Consider the following 22,536-nt stretch of genomic DNA (forward strand, 5'->3'; position numbering starts at 1 on the left):
ATCTTGTGCTGCTTTACTGAATATACCTTCTAAGCTATATACACCGTGTCCATCTCCTATGATTGAACCTTTAAATTTCTTTAATTTTTGATGTACGTTCTACAGAGAATTTGTGTTGCACATCAAGACAGTAGTTTTAAGTAATTGTGCATTTCTCTTTTCCAAGACATTAAAAAACTCATTAATAATTCATGAAGAAAATACAAAAGAAATTAATGTTTAATGAGTGTCTTTATATCTGATAAAGTCACGACTAAACTTTACGTCCAAATTTCTAGGCCAAAATAACCCCAAATCTAAATATTAGTGCAAGAATGAGTTGATCTACATGAGAAGATTTTTAAGCCGTTCAATAAATTCGCAGTTCGTGTTTTATCAAGTCTAAAACACTCGGCTGCGCCTCGTGTTTTAAACTTGATAAAACACTGCTGCTCATTTATTAAACATTACATAATTTGGCTCATGATTCTTTAAGAGCGTTTTAGACAGCCGCGAAATTTCATGAGCTACTCACAGTCAGCCATCGAGGCAAAGACTCATCCGTCCTTCATGGCTGGTTATACTGTTGTTTTCTCTGACCTGGCTTCGAAAGAAAAAAAACCTGTGCAGACTCAATTTACCACAAGATGAGTTATTATTATATGTCTACAATAGTACGCGCGCTCTGATTGGCTGCTGAGCGGGCATTATTTTCTTGTAATGACCGGGCATTATGAAACTTTTTCTCGGCTCGACGGTTTTTTGAGTTGTGAGTAAAAGCTACTAGCAAAACAACAAAAAATGCCGACAAAATATAACTATCTTTTCAATAACTGAAAGAAAAATATAAGCATACCGATACTTCTTTTGTATGAGCGACGAAGAGAGCCACAGAGAGCGAGTTTTACCTCCAGTGTTTTTTCCCTTGATTATACTCTTTTTTGAATAGTGCTTAAAGGCCATATAATAAATAACTTATTAACCTCGTCCGTTCGGCCATTACAGGGGAATCTCAGACCTCGACCTTGATGTATTGACCTCGCTGTCGCTCGGTCAATACATCACGGCCTCGGTCTGAGATTCCCCTGTAATGACCTCACTCTCGGTTAATAAGTAGTATGTAACACAATAACAAACCTGACTCAAGTGACTCGCTTTCTCTTGCATTGCTCTTTTCTATCATGTAGATAATTTTTCTGTTTTCCAGTTGTATAGCTTCGTTTCTTCTATATATTTTTCTGCAATCTATCAAAGCATATTAGCTGACATACCGACATGAGAAATACCTCAAACGGAAGGATTATTATCCTATTTAAATGATATGAAACAAAAATATTTTGAAAAAGCTAAAGTATAAAATCTACTAACTCATACGCACCGAGCCTCCTTTTGCTGTAAGATGCATATTGAAAAATAAAGGGGTGAAGGGCTGGGTAGTTCACAGCTGGTCAAATGCTGCTTATCTAACTGCCCTACAAATCAGAACAAACAATTCAAAATGTCAGTAACTTGTATAGTATAAACAAATTCGAAAGCGATATCTTGTAATTGTTGACCTGTACCGAACTTCATTTTTTTAATTAACGGCTCGAGATTGTTCGTTTCCAGAACTAAACATTAAGTCATCCCCGAAAATGGACGCTGAATACAAATTGAAAACTGCTACCGTTGACATAACCGTCTTCATACAATACTGCTGCCAAAAAACTACAAGAGCGATCGATCACTTCGAAAGTCGGAAGTAATCTAGGAAGAATCGAAAAATGCCATTTAGATGTGGTTGCTTGTAAATCCCTGAAAATAAAAAGCGTTAGTCAGAATTTCATTTCGTTATTTTAGTTTGCATTACAGAGCAACACAAAATACGACAAAACAAGCTTAATTGTTCAAGAGTTTTATTTCATTCTGAAGATGACTGCACTACTAATTACAGGCAAATATTTACTTCTTACAATACACTTATTTGAATCGAAGATGACTGACGGAATTGCAATTCGCAACTTATCGAAAATAGACGTATTGCCATTTCGCAGTTGATTGTAGCTCAAAAAACGTTTCACGGACACGATTCTAACGAGCAAAGATGTTCCCGAAAGTGGACAGGTGTAGCCTTACCGTAATGCTTTCCCATTTTCGGCAAAATACAAGCAACAATTTTCGAAGAACCGTTTAAATTAAAGCGAGTACCCCTGAAATATAAATGCGTTAGTTTTATTTAGACAGACAAATTAAAACATACACACAAAATAACGACAGGACAAGATGTGTTATCAAAAATATTTTTTATTCTCAAAGTTCTTCTGTTCTGTGTTATGCTACTCGCTTTATTTTTCTCCCGAAAATGAGCCCCGACAGAAAAAAAAGGCGTAAAAATATTTGTTTAGACAAAAAGAAAACACAAAATAACGACAGAAGACACTGTCTGCTCAATAAATTTTTATTCTCAAATTCTGTGTTACATGGATGCCATTCGCTTTATTTTTCTCCCGAAAATGAGCCCTGACAGAAAAAAAAATCGTTAAGTTATTATTCAGACAAATAAAAAAACACAAAATAAGGACAGAAGACACTGTTTCCTCAAAACATTTTTATTCTCAAAGTTCTGTGTTACATGGATGCCATTCGCTTTATTTTCTCCCGAAAATGAGCCCTGGCAGAACAAAATGCGTTTAGTTATTATTCAGACAAAAGAACACACAAAATAAGGACAAATCACAATAATGTTTACTCAAAAAACTTTTTATTCTCAAAGTTCTGTTACATGAATTTTCGGTCGCCTTTTTTGGCCAAACCGAGTTTTGAAAGAAAAAATGCGTTAGAGGTATTATACTGATAAAAGCGCACAAAATAAGGACAGAACACACTGTTTGTTCAATACATTTTTTTATTCTCAAAGTTCTGTGTTTAATACAAGAATGCCATTCGCTTTATTTTCTCCCGAAAATGAGCTCTGACAGAAACAAATGGGTTAAATTATTCTTCAGACAAAAGAACACACAAAAGAAGGACAGATCACACTGTTTGCTCAATATATTTTTTTATTCTCAAAGTTCTGTGATACATGAATGTCATTCGCTTTATTTTTCTCCCGAAAATAAGCCCTGGCAAAAAAAGTGCGATAAGTTATATTTAGACAAAAGAACACACAAAATAAGGACAGAACACACTGTTTGCTCAAAACATTTTTATTCTCCTAGTTCTGTGTCACATGGATGGCATTCGCTTTATTCTCTCTCGAAAATGAGCCCTGACAGAAAAAAAAGTGCCTTTAGTTATTATTCAGAAAAAAAAGAACACACAAAATAAGGACAGAACACACTGTTTACTCAAAATACTTTTTATTTTTCAAAATTCTGTCACATGAATGCCATGCAGTTGCTTTCCCAATACCGATCTTCGAAAGAAAAAAATGCGTCAGAGGTATTATTCTGCTAAAAAACGCAAAAACTTTGCTCCAAAATATTTTTTATTCTTACGTTTTGTGTTTTACTAGTTGCATTTGCTCCCGAAAATGAGCTCCGACGGTCATAAAGTCTGTATACAGCGCGAATATATCCAAAATGTTTTAGAGGAAGCCGCATAAAAATATTCTGTACTATGCTTACAAGAAGACTATTACTTACAATATTCTAGATACATTAGCTAACATTATTCCACAGGACCTAAAGTAATCCATGAGGGGGTGCGCTCCTATTTAAAAAAAAAAGTGCCCAGAGAAACCAAGAATGTTCCTGTGTCGACAAAAATACTTGTCACTTCTCGTGGAACACGCAGGGTTGCTCGGACAGTCATTGCAGGGGTTTAAAGTTGGCCTGCTATCGAGAAATATGCGATACCAGACCCTTGAAGTAGAATCACGGTTAAAACCGGAAGCCGATAATCGACCGAAGTGTTACGAGAGGATCCGAATCGAAACGATCGATCTCCGAGCCGAAGCGAGGCTATGCTGAAAAACATTGGAACCCAACCCGCACTGCACTCCACACTGTCTGTTTCGCTTCGTTCGTAATATAAGCTCTGAAATGAATTTGGTGATTATTTTTAAACAATTGAGGTTTGAGGAACAAAGGAAACAGACAGTGTGGTCGAGAGCGCGCGCTACATTCCACTGCCTTATAGCACTCATCCGCATGCGCTTTCCACGTGACATTCGCGTGGCAAAGAAAACAACAACAACAACAACAACAATTTCTATATGTGATCTTGTTTAAAAACATAATTTAAATTTTTTTGAGAATAAATGTATTTCATTAGTCCCGCTCGGAGCGGGACGGCTGTATACAGGCTATATTTCATAAGTTAACAATTATTCACCGACCTCAGAATGAATAATTGTTGAAGAATGTACCACATCAATGAATATTTTTTTGGCGAAAAACAGCTTGAGCGTGCATTTGTTCTAGATCAAGTAGACTTTGGAAAATATCGCAATCAATAAGTCAGTCAGTCAGTCAGTCAATAAGTCAGTCAGTCAGTCAAAAAGTGAGTCAGTCAGTCAATAAGTAGGAGTCAGTCAGTCAATAAGTCAGTCAGTCAGTCAATAAGTGAGTCAGTCAGTCAATAAGTGAGTCAGTCAGTCAGTCAGTCAGTCAGTCAGTCAGTCAGTCAGTCAGTCAGTCAGTCAGGCAGTCAGTCAGTAAGTCGGTTATTCCAAGCGATCAAAGTCAAACAAATAATAACCAGTGTGGTGCATACTTGTTTTATAATTATTTTCTATTCTATCTACGCTCTCTTGTCGTCTTTTTAACAAACTTAGATGTGACCAGAAGGGATGCTGTTTTCTTTGTGCGTCCAATGTTTTCTTGTTGCGTCGTCTACCTAACTTCCTTGCTCTCTATTACTGTCTTGCTACTCGGCGAGATCAAATTCTTCGGGCCTTAATATGTAACTTAAGAGGTCTTAACAAATGTCTGTCGAGTAAGCTTTTGTCGCTCCAGTCTCCAAGTGGCACTCCAGTTGCTCCGTCGTGTGTGAAGACTACCAACGCCTACAATTTGTAAACGGTCTAAGCTTCCTGCGCCTGCGAAGTGCAATGCAAGCGTATTCCTTAAGAAGACTCGTCCCGCGAGGCAACGCTAGCAAAAAGGCATGTAACTGTCTAGTTGTTAACCCTGCTTGTGAGCGAGATAAGTCTCCGAGGAAATTTTAATAATTATGGGCTAGCTTTCTGTCTCTGCAATCTCTAGCTAGATACGATGAAGATCTTCTTGTTGAATGCATCTTGTTGATGAGGTGTCAGGTCGATCGGTTTTGCAGGCTGTTTGTAAACTTTGTAAGCGATCTTAACTAGGGTGTGTGCTTTGTCCCAGATTCCCCGCTAACTACTTAAAGCCTTGACGCTAAACTACACTCGCAAATGCGAGCCTACACTAATTAGCTACCTGTAACTACAAAACTGACAGCTTAACGTGACTGGAGAAAACAAAACCGTCTTCGTTTCCCGTGTTGAGCGGTCAGTCTTTAGTTTCCTGGGTTTTATTATTTATTAATTTATCAAGTTAATTATCTGGATGAACCGTTGAGCCGAAAATAGCCCTGATAATAACAGCGACAATGCTGTCATTATAAAGAGGGCAGAGTTCCCGCCAATAACAGCGATAGTGCTGTCATTGAAAGGAACTTAGAAAAATACAAAAAGTTAACAAAAAACACTAAGCGGGAGATTGCGCAGAATGGAAACTTAGCCGAAGTGTTGTCGACAAAAGCCGAAGTGTACTCGAAGTAAAGCCGAACGCAAAACCTGGTAAGGAATAATTGACCGAATGAAAATCTCGAAGGCCGAAGTGTACTCCAAGTAAAGCCGAACGTTAAACCTAGAACCGAATAATTGACCGAATGAAATTCTCGAAGGCCGAATTGAAAAACCCCAGAGAAGGAAAAGAGGAGGCCCAGTCCCATCCACCCATTTCTAACTACGCTGTCTAAATTAAATTAAGCCGAACCCGACGTTTTAACTGAATATAAGCCGAACGTAAGGCGAAGGTTAGCCGAGTGTAAGGTTCATCCAGAGCTCTATTTACCCTCCCCACCCTACCCACAAAGAACCACACTAACCAATACCAGGAAGATATTGTGTCATCCGTTGCCAAGGCGATGCTGAGAACGTTTGGCGAGGAGATGTTGAAGTTTGGAAGGCTCCACTGGAAATGACTGTTTACTCAGGACAGTGGACTGACCGCTTGATGAGACCAAGGGCCATCTGAAATGAAGGCAAAAGAATTTCAAAATATTTGGTTTAATTTTTACTCCAAGCTAAAATATTGGTATTGATTACAGCCAATAATTAATTTTGCATAACGTTTCTTTTATGCCATTATTCAAAATATATGGCGCTTTACGGAGATCTTGGTTAAAATCTAAAATGCCATGGGATTGTGCGAACATTTTTCAGAAATAGCTCATTCAAAGTAAGGTTTGTACATGCGCACTGTTGATTCTAAGCGAATTCCAGTCATAATTCCTAGGATATAATTAACGCTATCACATTTTTTGTCTGTCATAACTCTTCAAAATAAAACTTGCAAAGGCCCGCTGACAAATATGGCAAACAGATATTACGGCATTACAAGGAAAAAAACTGAAGCAAACAGAACAAGCAAGCAAATAGCAAACATACACACCTCTGTAATTGGTTGCGGGCTAAAACAGAAGCGTTCACATTTCGCCGCCATGATAAGTTCACAAACTTCTTTGGAATGTGTTTCGTTCGGTCTTGCCTTTAAACAGTTCCTTCGGTTGCTGGCCTGTGAATTGAAAAGAACAAAGAGAACTGACTTATTACACCAAGCACAGATGTAACAATAAAGATATTTGGTTCAAAGTTAAGTTGAATTCACTCAGAACAAGACCGTTTACGCATCTTCCGAATTAAATCCAAAGTATCATTTCACTTACCATATTTTCCTGGCCATTACGAGTATTTCTAGCGGCTTCAAGATAATTTAGAGCTACAGCTTCCGAGCTATTTCACCTTGGGTCTGTCTGCTAAAAGAACATCAGACGTACTTGTAAGGTTTCGGCGTTTTAGGCTTCAAAAAAGTTCGCCGAGGTCTTCTTTCCTTCCCATGTAAAATCTGAATAACAAATTCAAACTGGGCGCTAACTATCTTATCGCACGTTCTCGACCAAAAGATTTTATCTGATTGGTTCGCGTCATCAAAAGCCGCACGGGATTTTCGCTGTTTTCTATGCTGAGTGGATGGGTGAAGGAGCGGGGGTGGGGGGGGGGGGGGGGGTGGATGCAACGCCTTGAGTTCTTAAAACATGGCACTTTCTTGCAAATCTCGTATAAAATTATCTGGACCTAGCGGCAGCTGAAGCTTAATAGAGCTTCACAGCTGGGCGGGGGTTTTTTCGGCCCGGCTATTTTCCAACCCGCCCCTCCCCTAAGCTTTTCATCCTACTGGCCCCTCCACTCACGAATTCTGTCCCTCTCCGACCTTTTCCGACACGACTTTGGAAAAATCTCCCCAAAAAAGCAACAAAAGGCCTGTAGCTTGAGCTAGCTAATGACCTTGCTTTCCCCAACAGCAGACGGTCAATCCATCACGAAGTAAATCGAGCAGAAGAATGTGGCACCACAAACATTGCTATTGTCGGCCGGGTCCTTCGTATCGCGAGTGTCCGAGGATGAGGTCGGTAAGGTGCCGAGGGTGCCGAGTGTTCTGCGAATCGCGGCTCGCCCCAGGCCGCTCGGTTGGAGGAAATTCAGCGGTTGCTCATTTGCTTGATTCTACATGAACATGACTTTGTTTACTTCGAAATTTTTGTGATTTATTCTTTGAAAATGAATGTAAACACATTCGGACAGCTCCAGGAATACAAGCCACCCAAGTGGGCCTCATCGCTGAAAAATATTCCACGGAACTTTGTTAAAGTAAGACAAAAATTGAATTCATAATTCGGGTATGTAGCGGATCGAGCTACGGTACAGTCTGTTGCCCAGTTTCCGGCCGGTACCAGTTTCCGGCCAAAAAATGCATTCGTCGGTTATTTTCGTAGTTATCTTTTATTTTCGTCCACCGAAGCTTTCCTACAGAAAAAGGAACATTTCCGCTACAAATTGATGGTTCTGGCAGACTTTTTGGTCAAGAAACGGACGAGTAAGGTCGAGCTTTGTTCAGGGGCACCCATCGAGAATATAGTTCAAAACCACTTAAAGATAGCACCGTTGAACGTATTTTAGTATTTAAACGGTAGATATAGGCATATTTTTATCCCCTAAAATTTTTTTATCTGTTCGGATTTCCTAGCTGAAAGTCTAGTGATCCGAAAGTTATAGGGATCAAAACTTACCTTTTCGAAAATTCCAGCCAGAGAAAGGCTCCCGAAAATTTTAGGTGACCTTTTTAAAGTAAAAAATCCGTTAAAAATGAACAATTATACCATTTTTTAGATATTCGAAAATCCTAGGAAAGGCAGGCAAGCAAAAAAATTTACAATGAATGTTCCGAAAATTCTAGATCTCAAATAGTCTTCCGAACAGATATTTTAACGAAATATTCCGTTGGGTGCCCCTGTTTGTTTACGCGAGTAAACGTTAGGCGACTAATTTTTGCGCTTTTCACTGCACATCAAAGCTACGGTACATAAACAAAGAGCTCGTTTTGTAGGAAACTTTTCGAGAGGCTTCGTAATTTTTTGCCAGAATTTAGATTTAAGATGAAAGTGACTAGGGGTTCTGTCATCACAAGCCAGAATTCAGCTGTTTCTGAATTTCAGAAGTCAGAGTTTTAACTAAGATTTGGACTCGCTGTGCCAGTTTCCGGCCACCGAGTAGCACATTGTTCAAACTGACAAAAGCATTTTTATTAAGTGAAATAACTAAATTTTAGTATCTCCTGCTCAAGAAATTTATGAAATAAAAATCTAGCAAAGAGTACAATAGCGGCTAGAGCAAGCATAGCGTGATAAACTACAACATTTATATGTATATAATGCCAATGCATCCTAATAAGCGAAAGAAAAGGTAACGGGTCATTGACGAGGAAATATTCCATAAAACGGCACGCGAGAAAGCAAATTCGAATAAACTGATATTGAAACTTACTTTTCGTTTGCCAAGGGACTTACAAGTCGGTTTAAGTCGAGCGGTTGTGGGGAAAAATGTGTTTTAGTTCGACCGGAGTTCGACGGCCGGAAACTGGACCACCTGGCCGGAAACTGGGCAACTTACTAGTTCTGCGAAAAATTGCATAATTTCTTTAATACTTGTCGTGCACAGCCAATTTTTGTACATTTTAAAGGTAAGTAGATGAACTGTCTTTGAACAAAAAATGAGTAACTTTCCGTGTATAAATGAGAAGTTATAGCGATTACAAACTAAAGTGGCCGGAAACTGGGCAAGAGACTGTACTTTTAGACTAGTTTATAGGCAAGTGACAGTTTAATATCTTCTGTTGTAGTGTAGATGGATCAGACTGTGTCGACGTGCAGCTAGGTTCACTCATTCCTGATATTCTATTTCTTACATTATTTGGGATGTCAATGAAATACCAGCATTTTATGTATCAGTCAAATCGAAGGTTCAACATCCCCCCCCGGGCATACCCCGGGCATTTGACACCTCTGCTGTCCCGGGAGGAGGGGAATTTGATAATCAAAGCCTTCCCGGGGGTGGGGAATTTGATTCGACCACATAGGGTGGGGAATTTGAAAGCAGACTTGATTTCTGGTTATACGTGTCCCAGTAAACGCACGTGGGTTTTTAATCATGGTGGAGATAGATTATATTCTATGTATTGGTTATCTTCTATGTATTTATTACACAATAGAGGAAAAAACTGTGTGGTCTATTTATAAAGTCGGTATGCAGACAGAATTTTACGAGCATAAAAAGCTACACAGTTAAAACAGTTATCTGTTTAGTTATTAATTTTCCCCGGGGGTGGGGACATTTGATCACTAAAAATAGGCTTATAGTAGGGCATTTGAACGGCTTTTTGGCCCAGGGAGGCGGGAATTTGAACACAAATTTTCCAAAAATTCAAATGCCCGGGGGGTTGCCCGGGGGGGGGATGTTGAACCTTCGATTTGACTGATACATTACGCGTAGCTTATCAAATCCACAATCAGAAGTACCTGGAGGGAGAGGGGTGTGGGGTGGGGTGTGAGCGGGTATTTCTTCCATGTTTTGACAAGATTTGGTTCATTAGCCTGCTCCATGTATTCAGTTTGTGGGGAACGGCACAAAATAATTAATAGCAAATAAACAAACCATACACTATGCTGCTGGGATTTCAATGCAAGTCTGTTTGTTACCTGGGGGTATTATTTGTCTGTGTTTCAGTAGTGTGCCTCTTGTTGAAATTTTATCCTAGCATAGCCTCATGTATGGTCAAAGGGTCTATTTACTCTGGCATTCTGGCGGTTTAATTTTGAATGTCATTTTGCGGGTACATAATTTCTTATATATCTGGAGGTTTTCAGTCAAGAAGTAAATATGGCAGTTTCGGTCTTTAGGAGAAATTGAAAGCTTTTTGTGGTAGTAGATAGAACAAAATATGGCAAAATAGGCTCTCGCTGTAAGAGTAACTCAAGTCACTCGCTGTCACTTGCACTCTTGTAAAATTATATGCTGAACTGCAGTTATATGGGGACCTATGCAAGAGGCTTTTAAAACCTTTTTTAAAGGAGAACTGTGGTATCTTCAGGGTGAGTTATAATAAATTAAATAAAGAATTCACACTTAGAGTGTTCCACATCTAATTAGCCAATCAAACCAACCATCTATAAACAATAATCTAACTCTAGTTATTGTTACATCTGGTAGTTAGCACAGCGAGACACTCCGATCCATCCCTGGCACGTTCCAAATCTTCCAAAGGAATTTTCACTGTTTATCAAGAGAGATGACTTCACAGGATGTGCATTGTCAGGAAATAAGGTACAGTATTATGGCATATAATTTAGTGAAATAAATTCTTTAAACTATTTAATTATTTTTGTTGTAACTTTATTGTACGATCATGAATTCAAAATGAATAGCCATATTCAAACCGACTGTCTGTTAGAATATCTGTAGAGCATTTAATTCACCAGAACTATGCAATTTTTCGGTCTTAGAAATCTTGAGCTGAAGTAGCCTACAAACACTCAGGGTCTCTGTCAATCTCCGTAGTAAATTGCTCATGGAACAGGCAGCAGAGATGTCAACTTAAAAAACTAAATTCATATCTGAGAGGTTACCTTTTTTTGCATGAAGGTGCCCTAGCTAAGTAGAATGGTGCCATACCAAAAAATGATAAAAACTCTTCATATATCCAAATCCCCCTCCCCATCCAAATCAGGCGCGGATCCAGGAAAAATGATGACCGTTTCCCGATAACAGAAGCGCAGAAAGGGGGAGTCTCCAATTCTGGGAACATGCTCCCCCTAAAGAAATAAACAATTAGATTTTGACTCCCTAAAGTGCCATTTCTGGGTATTTTCGGACAGGATAATAACAAATTATTTGTTTTCTGAAAATTAAGTTGAAAACTAGTTCCTAAACACTAAAATATATATTTATGATAAAAAAATTGACCAGTTTCCATAAAATGGTGGAAAACTGGTCTGGATCTGCCCCTGCAAATATAATCATACGTATCCAGAAGATTAGATGACTCATCCAGCTGATCTCGGGAAAGGGAACTGTAGTTTAGATTCTTTCTTTCCTATTATTATTGCTGTTCTGTAATTTTGTTGTAGGTTCGTAAGTTGGAGTTTGTTTTGGCTGATGCTTTAAATAAGAAGTGCGACACAGTGCTGACATGTGGTGGTCTTCCTTCTAATCACTGTAGAACCACGGCAATTGCTGCAAGACAACTTGGCTTGAAATGTTACTTACTTCTAAGGAGTTCAGAACAGGCAAGACATTTTTTTAATTATTTTATAAATAAAGGAAAGAAGAAGCCACGAGCCAAGTGGCCTTCACTGCCGGTGCTTATCCCAGTTTCTGTAGCATTAAGCAGCTAGGAATATTTCTACTCTTTCTTGAATGGGATGCTTGTCCATTGCAGGGTTCCCCCCCAAGCATTATGTCGCCGGTACCCACTTATACACCTGGGTGGAGAGAGGCACTATGAGAGTTAGTGTCTTGCCCAAGAACACAACACAGGTGACCCCGGCCGGGGCTCGCCAGCTCCAAAATTTTAGTCGCCATGGCGACTAAAATGGTCTTAACTTGGAGGGTTGTTATGTGCATCTCCAAATAGTCTGGCCTAAGTTTAAATCCCAGAACCGGTGCCAGGTGATATGTGGCTTGAGTTTATTGGTGCTTCGCACAGCATTCTTAGGCTCCCAGAGTTTTTTTCCCAGGCTCCCTTTCCTGCCTTGATCTCCACAGAAACCCACACATTATTAAAGTTAAAGTTCTCCAATATGATGTAGAAACAGTAAACAAAATTAATATGTGCCACTTCTTTTTGCCGTTAATTATTTATTTATTTTTTATTCAGTCGCCAGTAGATTGAAGTTCTAACTGATTTATTTTATTTGAAATAATGGATTCAGACTACCGATATTGGATGTAAAGGGAATCTTCTTTTAAGCCGAATGGTTGGAAGTCGTATCATCCTTGTTCCTGAGCTGAAATACAAATCTGGCCTCAAACCAATGATGGAGAAAATGGCAGAAAAGTTGTAAGTGAATTTCTGTAGTGTATGATAATAATTACCGTAATGATTCGATTTAGCGCCCTCCTTCCAATAAGCGCCCCCTTCAGAATAAACGCCCCCCTTCGAATGTGTTTTTGTAAATAAGCGCCCCTATTCCAATAAGCGCCCCCATTCTAATTAGCGCCCTCGTTCTTATAAGCACCCCTATTCTAATAAATGCCCCTATTGTGGATAACTGCCCATACTGAAGTCATTGACGTCAACTAGATAAACTCCTGACCGTTCACCGTACAGTTCATGTATATATTTACTGCTAAAATGAACAATTATTTTAAAAGTAACTGAACTTTAAACAATTTCTAACTGTTACAGTTTCTGTTATTGTTAGATACATTTGGTTGTTTCTCAAGAAATTAAATAAGCGCCCTGTCCCGAATAAGCGCCCTGTCTCGAATAAGTGCCCTCCCTCGAGGTGCCAAAAGTAAATAAGTGCCCTGGGCGCTTAATCGAATCATTACGGTATGTGACCCGTCATGCATGCTTTAAGTAAGGTAAGGTATCTTACTCCTTTCTTTTTTCGGTTTGAAAATTGGATGGCGGTGTGCCATACTTGTTTCCAGATCCTTGTAACAGTTATTATCTCTTTTCTGTGGCATTATTTTGTGAAATATGATGATTATGATGTTGAAAAAATGTCATTCTAGGGAGAATTAGTAGTCAAGGGCAACTGGACATAGTGCTTGATGCTTTTCACTGTATCCAAGTTGCCATTCCACTTAACATATGTACTGGCATGTTCATAATAGGGGGAGGAAAGGGGAGGCGGGCCAGGGTTACCCGAGTTGATGAAGGTGAAGCACTCAACAACAGTATGAGAAGAGTAAATTCTGAGGAGATGGCCAGATTACGGTGCTCTGTTTGATCAGTTATTTTTTTAAACACTGCCCTGACACTATGCCTACTCATGTTTGTCACTCTGTGTTTTTATCTTTTCAGAAGGAATCAGGGTTCGACTCCATATCTTATAGAGGTTGGGGGTTCTTCGTACATAGGCATGTTTGCTTACCTGACAGTATTTCAAGAAATGATAAACCAGGTTATTGTATATAAATATAAATACATGCATTTTAATCCTATAGATAAGCACACTGGTTCATAAGGGACCTGGAAAGCCTGGAAAGTCCTGAAATTTTGTTGTGGCACTTTCCAGGGCTGGAACATCCTGGAAAAAGACAACTGGTCTTGAAAAGTTCTGGAAATCTATGTTGAACTCAAGTACCGGTAACACAAGAATTCTCAGAACAAACATTATAAGAAATGTATGGCAGACAGTAACCCAGGGGTATACTCGGGATTTCAAGTGACGGTGATGATGAAATAGGGGCATATAAATCAAGATCCAAAAAAATCCCTAGGGCTTCCAACAAAACCCAAAAATTCCCTGGACAAAAAATCAACCCCACAAAAAATCTCATGCCTAATTTCTGACTCATTAAATTTTTCAGAAAGGGGAATGATCTTAAGATACATTGTACAACACAAAGAAAAACATTAGAAACATGTTCAGTGTTTGTACTTTTTTTGCAAAACTATGGAGCCAAGGCACTACCACAATTTCTTAGAATGTTTTTAATACCCCCAAATAATCCCTACTATACTTAAATCAAGCCACCCAAAAAAATTCTTGCCAAATTTTCCAGCCAAAAAAATCCTGAAATCGAAAATTTCAAAGTAACCCAAAAAAATCCTTCGATCATCCCTGTTACTTGAAATTCTGAGTACCCCCCTGGGGACATCCTGAAATCATCAATTTTTACAACCACCCTACACCTACTCATAATTTTTTTGGGGGGTTGTTAACCTTCACTTGTTTATATGGAATCCTGGAAATTCATAGTCCATTACCCACACCTTTACGCTTAAAGATTTTTTTTTCTTAAAAGGATTGTTGTGTGTTTCAGAATCTGTTGGAGAATTTTGATGACATTGTAATGACAGTTGGCAGTGGCGGAACTGCTGCAGGAATCGCCGTAGCTAATTACCTCACAGGATCAAAACTCAAGTGAGCTGTGATACAGTGTATGTTATTGACAGAAGCCAATCTGTTAAATTAGATTAATTGTGGAGTGCTATTTGATAGAAGTTTTGCTTACAAAAATTTGATTTATTTAGGTAGTTGACTGTAGTAATAAGGGTCTCTGTCCTTAGATGAATGCTTTCCAGTGTAACTAAGCATTTTCTGTCCTGTTTGACAAGTGTTCACATATTTCTCTCAACGTCGCCATATTTTTGTCACCAGTTAAGGGGAGGAGGGGGAGTGGGGTTGTAGCTTTATTGGCACATGTACATAGTCAAAGGCAGCGGAGCAGGGGGGCAGGGGTGACTGTACCCCCCTCCCAAATGAAAGTTTTGGGGACTCAGCCCCCCACGTTTTGGTGCCGAAAATATGTCCCAAGCGCAGCATAGAATTGGTTTTTCAAGATATTCCGTCTCGCGAGTGAGTGTAAACATCTTCTAAACTTCCTTGGAAGTCTTAGGGAAACTCTGTTTATCTTCGAAAAAGTTGGAAAAATGATTGGAAAAGTTTGTATGGCCTTCGACCAACAGTCAAAGAATCTTCAGAAAACTGCAGTCTAGGAACTGCTCAGAAAAAAACAAAACAAAAAAGAAAGACAAAAAGTTGCTCCAAATATGAAAACCTGCTGAGTATTTTTGAGACAGTCTTAGCTCCTCTACATTCCAAAATGCTCCACCACCTCTGATAGTTTTACCCAGTTGTTTAAAAAAAAAATGCCAGCACAGTGGTAATGCATAAGAAGCATAAACGGCAAGACAAATTCAATATTTTAGTGGAAAACTGGTTAATGGATCAAATCAGTTTTTTTTCTCCAACTGACTGAGATAGTATTGGTATACATTTATTTAGTTACATTGGCAAGTCTAGGGGGACAGCCTGCTTTTCCTCTTTTTGGTATTAACTGTAAGGCCGAGAGTACAAAAATGCCCCCCTCCAGCTCCCCCCCCCCCCAATCTTATGATGTTATCATATGATAACCCTAAAAAATGTTAAGGTTACTGTTTGCATTTTCAATATTTGTCCTTGACATTACTTTTCCCATGTGTTTTTTTTTCAATATTGAAAATCCCCTTTTGTGAGGAGTGAATTCCACTGACATTGTTCCCAGAGTGTCTGTTCTCTCTGCCCTGTTCTCTTTCACACATGCTCCATGGGTCACAGAGAAGAGATACTCTGCATGCTGGCAACAAGGTTACTAACAATTCTGTTTGCCAAAGGCTGACAGCAGCATTTTAGCCAACCTCATTCCCAGGGTCTCTCTCAACATCAATCAATCAATCAATCAATCAATCAATCATTGATTTTCTATAACCCGTCAGCAACACTGCAGCCACAACTCTGCCATGGTAGATTGCTTTAAGACATTTGACCTGCTTTGGCTTAAGATTGATGTTAGAATAAATACTATTTAAAATGGCAAACTGAAGGCTGCTGCAAAACATCATGCGTAATGGTGGTCAAAAGCTCTGTCTCTGCGTGTTAAGAGCCTCGCTTTCAACTGAACCAAAGAAACCGTGACAAATTTCTTGAAATTAGGGGTCCCCCACCCCCCCCCCCCCCCTTAATGTTTTCACTAGTCTACAAGACATGTGACAAGACCAAGCCAGGGTCTCTCTTCTCTCTCTCTGGGGGAGAGGAGAGAGAGACCCTGGGAACGAGGTTGCACTTTAGCTTGTTCTATATTCATTCCTGCTGGTAAAAATTGACCCAGTTTGGTAATTTTATTCATACCTTAAACAGGTGCCATGCCGTGAATGTGTATGACAATGATGCATATGTTTACAACAAAATTAATGAAGATCTTAGAGAAGGAGGACTTGATGTCAGAGCAGAAGATATCATAGATATTATTGGAGGTTACTGTGGACCGGGATATGGAGTATCCTCTCAGGAAGACCTTGGTAAGTGTGAACACAAGTAAATAATAAATTATCACAGTTAAATATTGTTTATTAACAGAGAAAATGTAGAACTTTATGTTTTTTGTTTCAAGGGGCAACTGTAACTGTAACTGAAAAAAAAAAGGTAAGCTACAAGCCAAGCAACCCAAACTGCCACAGCTTATTTTAGTTTCCATTAAGCATTAAGCAGCTGGAATTCATATTTCTACTCCTCCCTGGATGCAGGGCTGCAAATAATTTTTGTCACTTGAAAGGACATATTTTCTACTTAGACACCATCTTGGTCGGACATCACCAAAAACAAAAGGTTGAATTTTATTCATTGTTGCTGTAAAATGATTTAACACGGAAATCCAACGGAAATGACTTCTGTCTTGAGTGCCCTAATTAAGGCTGCTCTTTATTTAAGCCCCTGATCAGACAGCTAACTTCTGTTTTTATTATTGACAACAGAATGGGCGTGGGGTATAATATAAGATTTTTTTTAATGTTTAGTGCTGTTTGGTAACACATGTTTGCAAAAGTATTAGCAACACTAAATAAGCAAAAATTTAATGTGGTGATTAAATGGTGGTCCGACATAAATTAAGCTCTTATGATTATTTACGTCAGACTCACTGGTTTCACCACCAAGCCTCGCTTTCGAAGTGCAAACTTGAAAATTTTATCATGAACGAATTCCCAAAGCAGCAAAGATGAAAAGAATACCCACGTGAAAACTGCATGAAGGTGGCAGAGGGTTGAGAAAAATTTGCGTAAACGAGGCTTGGTGTTTAGAAAATGTAAATTTGCCTTGGTTTTGTCATTTAATGTAATGATATACCGTCCAGGGAAGGGAAATGGGGCTTAATTTATTATAGAGAGGGGGTGGGGTGGGGGTGTCTATCAGGTAAATGTTTTCCCATGGAAGCCAAGTTGTCAGGAGTTTCAGAAAATCAAGGACTTGAAAAAAATTAATAAGGGTTCAACAAGATTTATAGCTTGGTTAATTATTTGCGCATGACTCCTGACTTAAACACCCTATAAGTATGTGTGATAAAAAAAAATTACAGCTCAGCTAGAAAAGGTGTGCACTAGTTGAGCATCTGTGACTCGAATCTCAATGATATAATGTCATTCTGATAGTTACTCAATACTGTTGTACAATTCTGTTGCAGAAAACATTTTAAAGATCTCCAGCACAACTGGAGTATTTGTGGACCCAGTGTACAACATAAAGGCGGTCACAGGAATGTTAGCTGAGATGAAAAACAATCCTGGCAGATTTAAAGGACACAGGATACTCTATATTCACACTGGTATGCGTTAAGGAACACAGTACACGTGTATACACCAACCCTCCAAGTTAAGTCTATTTTAAAAACAATGGTGACTAAAATTTTGAAGCTGGCAGCTAAATTGAAACCGAAGTCGCCTGCTTGGCGACTAAAATTGAGCAAATGGCCACTGAGAAAAGAAATAAACTTGGAGGGTTGTTAAGACACATCATGTTCTGTTGTGAATCCTCAACTTTTTGGTTGGCTTAATTGTTGACAATTTAGCTATTCAAATGTAGAAACAGAACAAAATACTGTTTGAAGGTCCTAAAATGCATTCTGGGTGAATCCAAGATGGCCGCAGCTTTGCCGTTATTGTCTGCCTGGAAAGAGGGGCAGTTGAGACACTCTCTATATAGTGGACTTTATGGTCGGGGGAGTGTCCACCCAAAAGATGTATTTTTCTCAGGCAGAAGGTTCATCAGATGAATATTTACCAATTGGTTAATAGCTTTGATTGGTTAAGGTTGAAATGACTAGATATAATGGCCAATTTGTTTGCATGTATTTAATAATATATGGACTCAGATGCAGTCAAGGTCCATGATCACACGAAAAAACAAGGCCAATATTGAGTCGTCTTAACCAGACAAGCTTGGTCAATAAAGGATACCATATTGTGTAAAGAATATGAACACTATGACCCCTGGCCGGGGTCATTGTGTTGTGTTCTTGGGCAAGACACTTCACTCTCATAGTGCCTCTCTTCAGCCAGGTGTATACATGGGTACCAGCGGTGTTAATAATGGGGTTACCCTGTGTATGATGTACTAGCATCCCATCCAGGGGGTGGGGGTAATACTCCTAGTCACTTTATGCTACAGAAACTGGGCTAAGCTCCAGCCTGTGTGGGCCACTAGGCTCAAACAGGGTCTTGCCAAAGTGCGAGCCAGCGAGTCATGTGAGCCATTTCGGTTAGCCTAAATAACAAACCGGTTAGCCTAAATAGCACTCGGGTTAGCCTAAATAGCACTCCGGTTAGCCTACAGTTAGCTTAGGTAGCTTGCGGTTAGCCTTTTATTGGGATTTGGGATTTCTGGCTCGCATGGCTCGCTGGCTCGCATATTGCCACTACTCGCTCAAACGTAGAGTTAACCTTTTAAACCTTTATGTGGCAATATTTTCATCCCTTATTTTTTTCTCTGCAGGAGGTGTGTTTGGTTTATTTGATGGCAGAATAAATCCTTTAATCACAAGCTCGCAAGCTTCAAAATGTGAAAATGAAATTTGTTGCTGGGAAGACATCAATGATCCACCACCGTGCTGAATGTAATTTTTAATACTCGTGGAGACAGTTTACTTGTATGACAATAAATTATAGTTTTATACAGATGTTTTAAAGATAGTATGTAAAAGCTTATAACAATCTTAGTAAAGCTGAAGTAAAAGTTACAATTTTACAGTCAGTGTTTATAACAAAGCCAGCAGCTGCAGCAGAGCTGCATAATCAAATTTAGAATTCATCAACATGCACAATAATCCGTTTTTTATACACCATTTTAATAAGATGATCGGCCATTATGAGCTTTAAACTTTCCACGATGACGTCATTTCAAATAAATAATAATTACATTTAAAATGGCGCCTTGACTGATAACAATGGTGGATATACCATTTTAATACGTTGAGTTGCAAATGAATATTTCATTGATGGATGACGTCATTCGCGGAAAGTTAAATATTAAAAATGGCTACTTGCCTTTATTAAAATGGTGTATACTAGAATCTTTCCCCAATCAGCATGCACTTTTATTGTCTTCTTCAAGGTCACATGAGGTCTAACAATGAAGCTGTTTCCCGCCAAAAGTCTCTGAGCGGGAAACATTGCAAAATCTATGACGTCATGATCAGACGGTAGCATTGCAATCTTGCCCGGTTATTAATCTTCAACGTGCTGTATAACAAAACAAAAAGATTATGGGTGCTTGCCCAAAAATTTACTTGTTGCTAACCTATTACGTGTCACCCGCGGAAGATAAAGTTTGATTGATTGGTCTTGATTTAAATCAAAGACCATACCAACACTCATTGTCTGAAAAATAACTGAGAAGAATATGCTGCCTTTGCAATGGCGCCCGCATCTACAAATCTTTGAATGTTTTGGTCTTCTCAGATAAGGACGATAAACCATAGCCCCCGGCTCCTGCATCTTCAGTGTTATGGTCAGCAGGGGATGTAAAAGAACGCACACACTTGTCGTGAAGAGTAGGGCATGGAGTTTCCGGTGTTGTGGTGTGGTCTTTGCCCGTTATACTGTGTGCAGTGTTGAAATGCTAGAGGATATAAGATCTGCAAATCCGGGGGGTAAATATTAGTGATGATGATGGTCAAAATATTGATGCTTATGAAAATAAACGGCACGGAATGCGTGCAAACATAATGTAAGCCTCCCACGCAGTTGTTCTTAGGGGCTATAATGCGTGGGAGGCTAACATTATGTTGATGATGATGCAAAGGTGTCAATCATGAGAAATGAGAACTGAATTGGGTTTTGTTAAAATGTTGAGTGTAATAATCAAATTCAACATAGTGTTGACACAAAATTCTAAATTGTAGAAATACTGAACGTTTCATAATGTTGGATAAGGAAAGGTACGTCTTTTCTTGTGGGGGTGGGGGGAGGGGAATGAGGCTTCCTAGGGGAGGGCCATCCGTGAAAGTTTTATTGAGATTTTTTGTGATGCTGCTTTTCATTTTCTTTAACAGGTAGTGATGTTTTATTATAGGTACTAGCATACATTTCTACATGTATATTACCTTATTCTTACTAATTTTCGCGAGTACTAATTTTCGCGATTTTAAAATAATCGCGAAATTTGATACGCGCGAAAAAAAACATTGCGCGAAATTTAAACACGTGAAAATTAATACCATATTGTATATATCAAAACAATAAACGTTTTAAATGTTTGGAACTGCAACTATTTAACCTTGAAATATCTTTCCTTCTTGTTCTCGACTAGCACCTTTCCTCTGATAACTGTTTTCTTTTCCTAATAAATCGGCCAAAACCTCTTTAGGGACGGACCATTATTTTTTTGGAGGGAAGGGGGGGGGAATGAAAAATACTGAAAAAAATTGTTTGCAGGGCCTGGAAAGACAAAATAAATTGTTTGCAAACACGATATGTATAACAAAAAGTAGTAAGAATTTCGAAAAAATGTTTGCAGAGGTGCGTAAACTAAAAAAAAAGTTTGCAGAGGAAGATTTTTCATATTAAAAGTGTAAAATAGCGTTCTCTGGTTTAAAAAGTTAAGAAAAAATATGAGCTTTCGGCTATTTTTTAGCTTTTTTTAAGAAATAAAATACAATAGAAGTGTAAAAAGCTAAAAAAGGACAAAAACAGACAAATTAAGAATTACAATAAGATAGAATATTCTATCTTATTGTAATTCTTAATTTGTCTGTTTTTGTCCTTTTTTAGCTTTTTACACTTCTATTGTACTTTATTTCTTAATTATTTTCACACCCTCCCTTGTATATATTTCCACCACGCGCTTTAATATCTTTTTTACATTCGTCAAAGGCTATAGTAAAATAGCCGAAAGCTCATATTTTTTCTTAACTTTTTAAACCAGAGAACGCTATTTTACACTTTTAATATGTCTCATCCTGGTTGCAGTTCAATTTTTAAGATTTTTCATCCCCCCCTCCCAAGAAAATAATGGTCCTTCCCTTAGTACAGTCACCAAAGTTTCCGTTAGCAGGCTCTTTGGTCTTGTTACATTGAACAAGACCTTTGCATATTTTCAGTAGTTCCTTTCTCTTACTCTGACGATTGATCGATGCCTCTAATTTTTCTTGCAATCGCGAAAATTAATACTCGTGAAATTGGCCTCCCGAATTCTCGCAAAATTAAATACGCGCGAAAATTAGCGTAAGAATAAGGTATGCCGTGGCATATAGTTCTCTAGGAGGGCTTATGTTCTTTTTCGTCCGTATTGAGATGTACTAGACTTGGGTATCGTTTTTTTCAGCTTCCTTTTCTTGACTATCTGCTGCTTGATCTCCTAAGTCGTTTAGTTCTGCGCTCTATCCCACACTGATTGTTCATGTTCGTTTTTTTTTTTGTTTCAGTGCACACACATTCAACATCGAGGTAAAATCATATTCAACCATTTTGCCGTAGTTCACAAGCGAAATGTTCTGTCGAGGTTTCTAAGGCATGGAACAAACATGTACCATGTAGTAGTGAGGGGAGGGTCGCACTTTTGTCGGTAACCTAAAGGTGGGGGGGGAGGGGCTCTGGAGTTCTTTTTATTAAAATGCAGGGGAGGACCAACACGTTTTTGGGGAAAAAATACCAAAATTCCCCAGCCCTCCCCTCAAAGAAAAACATGCCCGCCCTAAGACAGTGCACCTTGGCCATGCACGCATGTAGTCCCAAACCTGTACCTGATCGCTGGAGGCTAATTAGACACAGCAAAATAAAACTTGCTGATATTAAGTATAGCCTATTAAAACACACTAAATTGGCCTCGTGGATTAAGGATTCTATAGTCAGCCCCTTTACGAAAATGGTATTCGTGTAATATGTGAATACCTTAGTTTTCGATGCCATTAAAACTATGAAATTTGCACGATAAAGTGAAATCTTATTGCATGTTATTTCACCGTGATCGCTTTCCTTTAGACGCGCTCCACAACAAATAAGACCCCGTTTACAC

At 38.8% G+C, this 22,536-nt stretch overlaps 2 protein-coding genes across 4 annotated transcripts in view; one reads left to right on the top strand and one right to left on the bottom strand.

The window, feature by feature from the left end:
- Window positions 1–22,536, bottom strand: part of LOC144663763 (uncharacterized) — a 190,850-nt gene that overhangs the window by 82,605 nt on the left and 85,709 nt on the right. The window lies entirely within an intron of this gene.
- LOC144663737 (uncharacterized) lies at window positions 7,714–19,321 on the top strand. Of its 3 annotated transcripts, none has more exons than XM_078524780.1 (9): window positions 7,714–7,855; window positions 10,751–10,864; window positions 11,668–11,826; window positions 12,472–12,599; window positions 13,572–13,671; window positions 14,537–14,637; window positions 16,393–16,553; window positions 17,711–17,851; window positions 19,018–19,318. In XM_078524780.1, the coding sequence occupies exons 1-9, from the start codon at window positions 7,766–7,768 to the stop codon at window positions 19,134–19,136; spliced, it is 1,113 nt and encodes a 370-aa protein (XP_078380906.1). In that variant the 5' UTR covers window positions 7,714–7,765; the 3' UTR covers window positions 19,137–19,318. The 3 variants fall into 3 exon arrangements, with proteins under 3 accessions (XP_078380906.1, XP_078380908.1, XP_078380909.1); XM_078524782.1 differs by having other exon boundaries at window positions 7,718–7,855; window positions 11,760–11,826; window positions 19,018–19,320; XM_078524783.1 differs by having other exon boundaries at window positions 7,757–7,884; window positions 11,760–11,826; window positions 19,018–19,321.

Source organism: Oculina patagonica, chromosome 8 (assembly GCF_052425735.1).
Source record: "Oculina patagonica isolate OP01 chromosome 8, crgOcupat, whole genome shotgun sequence".
NCBI lineage: Eukaryota > Metazoa > Cnidaria > Anthozoa > Scleractinia > Oculinidae > Oculina > Oculina patagonica.

Bases quoted from the DNA above. Each gene is read 5' to 3' on its own strand.
- LOC144663737 (XM_078524780.1), top strand. From the start codon at position 7,766: ATGAATGTAAACACATTCGGACAGCTCCAGGAATACAAGCCACCCAAG. The intron at 10,865-11,667 runs GTACAGTATTAT...ATTTTGTTGTAG, and splicing joins GTGCATTGTCAGGAAATAAG to GTTCGTAAGTTGGAGTTTGT. The intron at 11,827-12,471 runs GCAAGACATTTT...TAATGGATTCAG, and splicing joins TTCTAAGGAGTTCAGAACAG to ACTACCGATATTGGATGTAA.